The sequence below is a fragment of the Hemitrygon akajei genome, chromosome 4 (genome assembly GCF_048418815.1).
Source record: "Hemitrygon akajei chromosome 4, sHemAka1.3, whole genome shotgun sequence".
Classification (NCBI taxonomy): Eukaryota; Metazoa; Chordata; class Chondrichthyes; order Myliobatiformes; family Dasyatidae; genus Hemitrygon; species Hemitrygon akajei.
In genome coordinates this window covers 53919844-53931254 of record NC_133127.1, presented here as the reverse complement: position 1 = coordinate 53931254, position 11411 = coordinate 53919844, and the positions used below count along the sequence as shown (strand labels likewise).

At 42.0% G+C, this 11411-nt stretch overlaps 1 protein-coding gene across 1 annotated transcript; it reads right to left on the bottom strand.

Moving 5' to 3' along the window:
• Window positions 1-14: 14 nt before the first annotated feature.
• On the bottom strand, window positions 15-4368 carry LOC140726353 (transcription factor Jun-like). The gene is made up of 3 exons (XM_073042618.1): window positions 4059-4368; window positions 3167-3220; window positions 15-2429 (listed from the first exon to the last, which is right to left on the bottom strand). The coding sequence occupies exons 1-3, from the start codon at window positions 4306-4308 to the stop codon at window positions 1816-1818; spliced, it is 918 nt and encodes a 305-aa protein (XP_072898719.1). The 5' UTR covers window positions 4309-4368; the 3' UTR covers window positions 15-1815.
• Between the last annotated feature and the right edge of the window lie 7043 nt (window positions 4369-11411).

Here is an 11411-nt window from a genome sequence, read left to right as displayed (position 1 = left end):
AAGAAAAACTAAAGTATTTAATAAAACTATTTATTAGAATTTACCAGAAAATCTGAACGTATCAAAAGCCTTTCTTTTGCCTTTCCAAATGTTAATCTGATGCCTGGGAGGCTAGTGCATAGTCTAAGTAGGCAAAATAAGCAATTACTCCTGCCTTTATGATGCTTTTTCATATCACTGATACACATTTTTTCCTCAAAGGGAACAGCTTTCAATAGATTATCAGTTAAATGATTGAAGTTGTTATCCTACCAGAAGTGCAAGTAAACACTGCACTATCCAGACATTTAGGTTTTTCTTGAAGTAGCAAATACCACCCTTGAACAAATAAAATTATAAGTATAAAGGTTATGTATGTACAACAGCTGAAGAACAAAGCAAGGATAACTAGAGAAAGAACCTGCATCTCTATAGCACCTTCCACAATCACAGGATGTGTGTTCTTTCTATGCACAAGTACTATGAAAATGTATCACAATTAAATGAAACATGCAGCAAATTCCAACAAATAATGAAATAAATAACCAAGTCATTAGTTTTAAAATGTTGACAGGGACATGGTGAAATCCATCCAATTTGCATAGTATCCACAAAATGTCAAGGCACAATGCAGAAAGAGCTTTGTATTAGTATCTCAATCCTCAAACAGAGGGTGGTGAACCTTTGAGAGCACGTGCCCAAATAAACAATCTTTTGAAAAATTCCCTCGAGTACCTTGGTAATTTTGAGCAGGGATTATCTAATGAATTAATTATAGTTTTAGACTTTAAGGAACAAGGATGAATCTTGTTCCTTACTTATGTAGATTCATTGTCAACTGTTTGCTGGCACCAAGCTGATGAGACATTTCCTGTGAAAATGCCTCACTAGCTTTCAGGTTGTAAAAAAAAATGATTCGCTGCTTCATTTTGCAGAGGAGGTTAATCGTTATAATTTTATTATGGGTGATTTTACAGAATCAAGGAGCAGCACTACTTTTTATGCATGCCATCTTGGGCATATAGGTTCACCAGCCCTGCCTTAGACAATGCAGGCTTCATAAGAACTTTTAAGTCAGGTATCAATACTGTGATTGAAGCCTCAGCCTAGAACGAGGCAATCAACCACATCTAATACCAAGAAAAAAAGATGTGTTCTACAAGAAATGCTGTTGGACTCTGAGCATCACAGAGCTGAATGGTCCTGTTTGAGCAACGTACCATTTTAACACCAATGAGCAAAATACAGTACTTACAGATGCAAAACTCCTCTAATATACTTAACCAAAACAAATGGAAACAATATTTAAGATCTTAAAGCATAAAGTATCACAAATAAATTGAGCATCTAAAATTTTAATGAGCAATAAATCATAATGTGATTTACCACAATTAAAACATTATCATCCAGTGTATTTAATAGGATATTAAACTTCTGTGATTTGCACAAAAATACAGCATATCAAAACTATTCTTAAAAAACATTATAAATCCTTAAAATTAAGCCTTCTGGATTTCCACTTAGAACAAAATTAAAACTAATTCTTTCACTTTAAATAAACAGCAAAAAGTTTTCCTTTAAACTGCAAAAAAATAATAAGTTTACACAAACTTTCAGAAAACATAATGTTATCGGTATTTTTACTAGGCTTTCATGAGTCAACAGAAGATACATTGGATGGCAGATAATTCTTTTCATTTTTTTCTTCAAGATTTGAAGTTGCTTCCCACAGAATAACTTATTATATTTAGCAGCTTACTGGAAATGCAAGTCAAGATGAGCATCCAATTCAGCAATTCTCCACAGAACTAAATTTTTGACCAGGCTATACTTATATTAAATGCTGCCATTTTCCTCTGGCTTTAGGAGGCTAGAGGATGCAAGAACCACCTGACATCCATTATTGAGATGATTCATTACTTTATGTTTGAGGTGTACCACTTGCTCACGTAAGACACTTGCTGTTGAGTTCAATTCAAAGTTCTCTGATTTTAGGGTCTTTACTTTATCTTCAAGTCTCGCAATTCTCTCTAACTTCCTTCTTCGACAATTTGATGCTGCAATGCGATTTCTCTGTCTCTTCTTTTCAGCTCTGATATGCTGTGCCCCATCTTCTAAGGGGGAGAGTGGTGGAGATTCACTTATTGGGCCTACTTCTGGCACTGTCTGGGGCTCTTCTTGATACTTAGGACACATAAACTGTGCCAAGGCTGAGAAGTGATGCTGTGCTGGTGCTGGGCCAGCATAGGGTGCATGGCTAGTGGGATAACTTTCAGATCCTGCATTGAGCAGGCCTGGATTGTAGTTGCCAAGGTTTGTATAGACAGGGAAATCTGCTTTCGACTGGGCTAAATGCAGACTTCCATGATAAACTGAAGTGGAGGTATGGGCTGGACATGGGGCTCCTGCCAGGACCAGGTGTTGGTTCTGTTTGGTCAAATCCTGCAATGCTTTAAAGACAGAAAAATTAAAGTTATCAGATTATTCACTATAATAGATAGTTTAATGCTAGACATTCAGCCCACATGCCAACTTCTTCAAAAATCCATCCAATTAGTCTACAAGTTATCCTTTTATCCCAATAAATTTAATTTTTTAAAAACTGGATTTTGTGTATCCATTTATAATGAAGAGAACAAATTATAACCTTATAGGTCTGAGGTATGTGCCTCACAGCACCTAGGCACAGAATCCCAAAGATTCACAATTCCTTCCATTCAAAAAGATAATCTCTATATACCATAAGAAAATCTATTAACTATTTTAAGCATTTTCATCTCAAATTTCTTTACTGAAGACTGTTAAAGCATACCCCACATTTTATGTACAGTAATTATTATTCTGGTGAATATCTATTGTATTAGAACTAAATGCAATTGCTATACAATTTCAAGCTTTCATAATCCTATGACAGACGTATTTCAAAGTTTATTTTATATACTGTTCGGTTTAGCAGCATCTTCACAAGGACCTCTAAAGTACCCTAGCACTCCATACTTCTCAACATATTTTCTATATTTTTACTTAAGGTCCATACTAATGATCTCACAGGGTCCAAAAGAATTCCATCCCCTGTAGAATTCCATCTGCCAGTCTCTTAATGCCCCAGTAACTTAGCCATATTATCCTTACAACTCTACATGTAATTACTGGTCATTCAAATGCGTTATTAGATATTAAGACTCACAATAAGGATGTGGATTTTCAATCTCATCTCTGCTTCCCAGCAAGAATCTTCTACCTGCAAATTGTAATACGTAAAATTTAGAAATCAAATCCGTTAAGATATTTGGGTGAAAATGTAAGTTTAAATTAAGAGAAAAGTACTGGTTAGAAATACAAAGGTGAGCAACGAGGTGTAAAAATGGTTCTCACGTTCATCAACGCCTTAAATAGCAATTCCATGGTGGTCTGACCCGGTCAAGTATAGGAATACTTGGGTGATTATAAATAGAAATGAAATGAAAAGTGAAACGTTCGGAAGCCGGCGCAAAAGACGACACAACCGATATAAAGCAACACAAAATGCTGGAGGAACTTAGGTCGGACAGCATCTATGGAAAAGAGTAACAGTCGACAATTCGGGCCGAGACCCTTCATTAGTACTCCCCTTCATTTCCTATGCGTAGCAAGGTAGAGTGTCTCTGATAATGATAGTCAACAAGGGGATAAAACATTAACAACGTTTATCTTGCCACAAATGCTACCCGACCCGGGTGTTTCCAAAATGTTGCGTCCCATGCTCCTAACGCTGAAATGTCGCTTCGATCCACACACCACTTTGAAACAGACCTGATGGTCTCCCATGTGCAGCCAGCCTCAGTGTTAAAAGTTCTTTAAACCACACATGAAGCGATTATGCCGGGACGGTTGGCAATGTAAAGCAGGCAGGGAGTGGGAACTACCGCAGAGTGTGAGAGAAGCAGAGGTAGCAAACAGGCAATGGACATGTGAGCTGCCATACTGTACTCCGAATTCCGACCAGGGCCCCTTCTTGAGCATCAGTCCCCGAATGCCTTCGGCATCCCAGACCCAGTACCTAAACCTTCTCCATCCGCTGAGCCCGGAGCCGCTCTCACCTTTCACAAGTGGATGGACAAGGCCCTCGGGCTCCCGCCTGGTAACGGGCCTGTCGGCCTGGGAAACGGATTCCGGCGAGGGCAGCGTGAGCAGAGTGGAATCAGAGCCGCCGCCGGTGCTGCTGCCCCCGCCACCACCCGCCAACGCCTCCTGAGGCTGCCGCCGATTCGCCGCACCTTTCTTGTCCATCGGCGCCGTCTCCAGGTGTCTGGAGCTCACCGACTCGTCGCGGTAAAAGGGAGCTGCCATCTGAAGTCAGGAACTCGCTGCCAGTCCCGAACTTCGCGTGGCGTGACGCGATACCGCTCGCTGACGCACTTATCGCTAAGCGCTTAACGTCACAACGTCCCCATAGCAACCAGACCCGTAATCCCGGACTGGGGAAGTTTGAATTGAAGTGGCGTATCTCACCGCACGCAATATGCCGGTGGAACTCGGCAGGTCAGGCAGCTCCTGTGGCGACGTTTCGGACCGAAGCCTTTGATCAGGACTGGAAAGGAAGAGGGCAGAATCCAGGATAACGGGGTAGGGGACGGGAAAGCACAAACTGGCAAGTGATAAGTGAATCCAGGTGAGGGGGGTAGGTAGGAGGGTGAGGGTGAGGTGGAGTGACAACAGGAAATGACATGGACTATATTACAAGCCTACACCGCTGCCTAGTTCGTTCTCTCCCGCATTGGGAACCGCACGGTGCTGCTTCCTGCGCCCACGCCGAGTTATCAGTGCGATCTTCGCCCGCATCTCCAACATTTCCCACACGTCTGCTCTCACCCCGTAGATCCCAACACAACAGGGATGTGGCTCTCCTTGCCCTCACCTACAAAACAAAGAGCCTCCGCACCCAATACATCCATATTCCGTAACTTTCATCTTCTCCAGCGGGAATCCAAATTCAGGCAGATCTTCTCCTCCCCTCTCTGTTGTCCTCCGCGATCGCTTTCTCCCTGGATCCCTTGTCTGTTAGTCCCTCCCTACCAATCACTCTCCAGGCACTTCTCCCTACAACCACGCTTATACTTGTCCTTACATCTCCTTCCTCACCACCATTCAGGACCCTAACAGTCCTTCCAGTTAAGTACATCGGTGCACGGTGCAGTGCAGTTACCCCTTCTCTTACACCTCTCCCATGCTCAAGATCTGCCCACCACCTTCATCTTTCTCGCTCTTCTGTTCATTCCATGATCTACTGTCTGTCCTATTAGATTCCTCTTCTTCAGCACTTTGCTTCTTCCACTTTTCACCTCCCAGCTTCTCACATCATTCCCTTACACCCTTCCCCAACTACCTACCTTCCCCCTCATCTGGACTCGCCTATCACCTGCCAGCTTGTACTCCTTCCCCTTCCCTCACCTACCTGAGAACTCATCTTTTCAGTATTATTTTTAATTTGCAAAGTTTGTCTTTTTTACATTGGTCTTTGTTCATGTATGTATAGATTTTAATAAAATTTTATTGCATTTCTTTTTTCCTGTAAATGTCTGCAAGAAATTGAATCTCAAGGTAATATATAGTAACATATGCGTACTTTGAAAAGAAATTTAGTTTGATTTTTTATTCTAGCTTCTGCCCTCAGCCTTTCCACTCCTGATGAGGTATTTCAGCCTAAAACATTCATTTGCTGCCTGAGCTGCTGAGTTTCTCCATTTTATGTGCATTGCTCCAGATTTCTGGCATCAGACGATCAAAGGTGGAGTGGGTCAGCAACTTTAAGTTCCTCAGTGTCCTGAACCCAGCAAGTAAGTGCAGTTACAGAGACGGCAGCGCCTCTACTTCCTTGGAAGTTGGCAAAGATTCAGCATGACATCTAAAAGTTTGACAAACTTCTATAGAAGTGTAGTGGAGAATATACTGACTGACTGCATCACAGCCTAGTAGGAAGACACCAATCCCCTTGAATGAAAAATCCTACAAAAATTAGTGGATATGGCCTTGTCCATCACAGGTAAAGTCCTCCCCATCACTGAGCATATCTACATGAAATGCTGTTGCAGGAAAGCAGTACCATCATCTGAGACCCCTTGCCATCCAGTTCTGGCTCTCTTCTCACTGCCACCATCAGGAGGAAGATACAGGAGCCTCCATACTCACACCACCAGGTTCAGGAACAGTTACTACTCCTCCACTAGCAGGCTTTTGAACCAGAGGTGATAAATTCACTCTACTTCATTTGCTCTATCAATGGACTCACTTTCAAAGACTCTTCATCTCATGTTCTTGATATTTATTGTTTATTTCTTATTTATTTCTTTTTGTATTTGCACAGTTTGTTGTTTTTTGCACATTGGTTGAATTGCCCAAGTTGGTGCAGTCTTTCATTGATTCTGTTATGGTTATTATTCTATGGATTTATTGTGTATGCCCATAAGAGAATGAATCTCATGTGACATATATATGGTGACATATATGTACTTTGATAATCAATTTACTTTTAACTTTGAACTTTTACCTAGTGTCCCTGGGACATTCCCAATCACTCACCATTGAAAGAAGTTTTTGGAGTTTGTTAGGAAATAAAACTGCAAACAAATAAATTTGCAAATATAAAATCTGAAATAAAAGCAAAAATGTTCAGCCAGTCAAACACCATCACTGGAAAGAGGAAACCAGTCAATGTTGTGTGTCAATGACCTTCCCTTTTGAAATGTCTTTGCAGCTGTGATGTAGGACGTTAGTTTTGCATGCAGCAAGTTCCCCTAAAGTGACTTAAATGAAAGGAAATACCCCAAAGCTGGTGAAGAAATAAAAAACAGAGTGAACTGGTTATCTTTCTTCAGACATAAATTTTAAGGAGAACTAAGATGTACAGTGTTACTATTCCTGATTTTATTGTGTTAAAAACATCTCGTGGATATTTTGAGATTTGACACCACACTGCTCAAGATGTCAAGACATGTGACATCTTGAAGTACATGTTAAAAGAGTGCCTTTAAAGGGGAAGGCAGAACAGGGGTTTTTTTTAGGTTCCTCTTGCACTTTATCATATGCTGTTATCTAGCAAACAGGAGATAAGGAGGAAATTTAAAACATTGTCTGAAGTTAGAGTGTGTAATACATTGCAATAATTGATCACATGACAACGGGGAGTATCAGCCTTAAATTAACATCTCATACTGTCCGTATGCAACAGTTTAGGGAACAAATTCCAGGACTGCAGCTGTGAATCATCTGCATTAGCAATTTTGCTGAGGGGAATCAAACATCATATTTACAACTTTGCTGATGATGCAAAACTAAACAGGTTTATGAGTAAGGAAGAAAATATAAAGACACTTTAAAACAACATACCATTTGCCTTCCAAATCGCTTACAATGTGCTGTGATGGGCCAAAGGCCTAATTCTGCTCCTTTATGTCTTATGAAAAAAGAATTTTAATCAGGACAATGCATATCTGAGGGACAATGATGGTCAACAAATACTGCAGAGATATGTGAACAGGCCTTGATGCAAGTTGACATAAGGATTTGATTGATGCTTATAAAAGTTAACGGACAGTCTGGGTATGCATTGAAATAAGTCAATTATACCAAGATACAGATAAAGGGTTCAATCCAGATTAAGCAGAAGTAGGGACTTTTTGGCGACATTATAAATGAGGAACAAGTAGTCCTGGCAATCAATCAGATATGTTATCTGAGTTTATTTTTGGATCATGTATGGCACAAAGACTGCAAACACTTTGGTTCAATTTAAAACACATTCCAGGGAGAGCAATGGGATGAGTGACTAGGGCTGAAGACAAAGTATGCTCTTCAAAAGATATATTTTGGGGAAAATTTCTACTCATCTATTGGTGAATTTTAGACATGCATTTTAATATACAGTGAGAGAGTGGTCATAGCTGGGCATTTCAACATACATGAGGTAAATGACTCTGTCTTCAGATCATCTTGCAGAGGTGATACCCAGTTAAAAAGCAGAGGGGACCATTTGGCTTTCCTTAGCATGGGTTCTTTGAATTTAAAAACATCAGGGGTGCTGTAGTTTGCAGTAACACTGAGAGGGAGCCTAGACTTGCAAGAAAGAATGGGCTCAAGTAAGGAGGAAAACATGAAATATGAAATTAATAATATGTAGGAAACAATGGAAGCTATTAAGCCAAATTACCGTAGTTCATTTTATGGCAATATCTATTAGCCTTGGCTTTGAATTCAAATATGAAGATTTAAGCACGTAATCTGTAATGGTAGCTTTTTGTTATATTGCTATATTGTCTGAAGTGGTATCTTTTGGATGAGATGTTAAAATTAGACCCCATCTAATGAAGATCGCCCTGATGTGAAAGGGTGAGAAGGGGTGGGACTTGTTGAGCTACTACTGAAGAAGGCAGTTTATGACCTAAATTTAGGGAATGGAGCCAGTCAAGTGACTAGAGTGTCAGTGGGAGAGAATTTTGGAGATAGTGACTATACTCTAAAATTCAAGGTATTTATGGAATAGGATAATGATGGAGGGATATTAAAGTGCTGAATTGGGGGAAAGCGGATTTCAGTACCATAAAATAGGGCTTGATAAAACTATACTGACTGTAGTGTACTCAAATGCATCTCTCCCATTTCCTGCACATCTGCCCTCACCCGATCCACCTGCCACCCCACTCGGGATAGGGTTCCCCTTGTCCTTACCTACAACCCCACCAGCCTCCAGGTCCAACGTATAATTCTCCGTAACTTCCGCCACCTCCAACGGGATCCCACTACCAAACACATTTTTCCCTCCCCCCCCCCCCCCCCCCGTCTGCTTTTCGCAGGGATCGCTCCCTATGCGACTCCCTTGTCCACTCATCCCCCCCACCCCTTCCCACCGATCTCCCTGCTGGCACTTATCCTTGTAAACGGAACAAGTGCTACACCTGCCCTTACACTTCCTCCCTCACCACCATTCAGGGCCCCAGACAGTCCTTCCAGGTGAGGCGACACTTCACCTGTGAGTCGGCTGGTGTGGTATACTGCGTCCGGTGCTCCCGGTGTGGCCTTTTATATATTGGTGAGACCCGACGCAGACTGGGAGACCATTTCGCAGAACACCTACGCTCGGTCCGCCAGAAAAAGCAGGATCTCCCAGTGGGCACACATTTTAATTCCACGTCCCATTCCCATTCTGATATGTCTATCCATGGCCTCCTCTACTGTCAAAATGAATCCAAAATCAGGTTGGAGGAACAACACCTTATGTACCGGCTGGGTAGCCTCCAACCTGATGGCATGAACATTGACTTCTCTAACTTCCGTTAATGCCCCTCCTCCCCTTCTTACCCCATCCCTGACATAGTTAGTTGTTTGCCTGTTCTCCATCTCCCTCTGGTGCTCCCCCCCCCTTTTTTTCTCCTGAGGCCTCCCGTCCCATGATCCTTTCCCTTCTCCAGCTCTGTATCACTTTCGCCAATCACCTTTCCAGCTCTTAGCTTCATCCCACCCCCTCCGGTCTTCTCCTATCATTTCGCATTTCCCCCTCCCCCCACTACTTTCAAATCTCTTACTATCTTTCCTTTTGGTTAGTCCTGACGAAGGGTCTCGGCCCGAAACATCGACAGCGCTTCTCCCTATAGATGCTGCCTGGCCTGCTGTGTTCCACCAGCATTTTGTGTGTGTTGTTGTTTGAATTTCTAGCATCTGCAGATTTCCTCGTGACTGTAGTAACCTGCAGGTTAGTATGTATATGACAAGTGGGAGTTAACCAAAAGTGAAAGTGAAAGTTCAGGGTCATTCCATTCTGTCAAGGGTGAACGATAAGCACATCCAGCCACAGAGACATACAGCAGGGAAATAGGCTCCTCAGTCAGTTGAGTCCACACTGATCACCCACTCATTTACACAATCCTACATTGATCCCATTTGTTTCTTCCCCCAACATTCTCATCAACTCCTCCCAGACAGAACATCACATAGAGGACCATTTACAGTAACCAATTAGCTTACTAACCCACACATCTGTGGGATTTGAAGGAAACCTGAGCACCCAGGGGAAGTCCATGGTGTCACAGGAAGGACAGGTAAATTCCAAGCAGACAGTAACTAAAGACAGGATTGAACCTGGGTATCTAACTGTACCACTGCGCTGCTTTGGGGTGGAGGGGAAAGGCAGGAAATTGTTGGGGCTCTGTCAGAGATTTGTAAATCTTCACTGTCTAGAAACAAGATACCAGATAACCAAGGGAGAACAAATATGGTATGTTTATTCAAAGAGGACTGCAGTTAAATATCAATGTTAAAGAAATTATGAAGAAAGCCCAAGGGACTGAATTAATCCAATTGGAGAGGTAGAAATGAATCAAAGGTAAAATTATTTTCTTATGAGAGGTTCTATCTGATCAACTTATTTTTTAAGAGAGAACAAGTCAATTGATGAGAGCAGTATGGTCACTGAAGCTTCCAGGGATTTCAGTGAGGTCTTTGACAAGGACCCATATGGAAGACTGGTCCTGAAGATTGGGATCCAGAGGAAACTGGCTTGGTAAAAGGAGGAAGAAGATGATGGTAGCAAACCACTGTAGCTGTCCAAACAAAATGAAGTACAGGAATTTACAGCACGTCACGTCTTTCAGTCCATTATATCCATGTCAAATCTTCACTAACACTATCTAGAAATTATCCCACCATATTACCAGATCTTGCTTCTGCATTGAATTTCTCTATGGCCCAAAGTCATTAGTAGCGTTTCACAGGGATCGGTACTGGAACCTCTGCTGTTTGTGGTGTATCTAAATAACCTGGATGAGAATGCAGATGAGTGGGTTAGTATGTTTGCAGATGATACAAAGATTGGTGGTGGTGTGGATGGCAATGTATACAACAGAATACAGATCAGTTGCAAATAAAGGCAGATAAGTAGCAGATGAAGTTCAACCAAGCCAAATGTAAAGTGTTGCACCTTGGTAGGTTAAATGCAGAGACAGCACACTACTTATAGCAAGATTCTTAACTGTGTCACTTCCTTCTCTCAATTCCTGCATCTCCACCGCTTCTGCTCTCAGGACAAGGCTTTTCATTCCAGAATTAAGGAGATGACCTCCTTCTTCAAAGAAAGACACTTCCCTTTCTCCACCACATCTCTTCCATTTCATGCATGACTGCCTCAGTCCATCCTCCTACCAGCCCACCAAAGATAGGGTTCCTCTTGTTCCTACCTACCACCCCACCAGCCTCTATGTCCAGCACATAGTTCTCTCTAACTTCCACCATCTCCAGCGGAACCACCAACAAGCAATCTTTCACTCTCCCAATTTCTGCTTTCCACAGGGATCTTCCTTCTCCATCTGTCCCTCCCCACTGATCCTCCTCCTGGCACTTATCTTTGCAAGTGAAACAAGTGCTACACCTGCCCCTGCACCCCCTCCCTCACTATCATTCAGGGC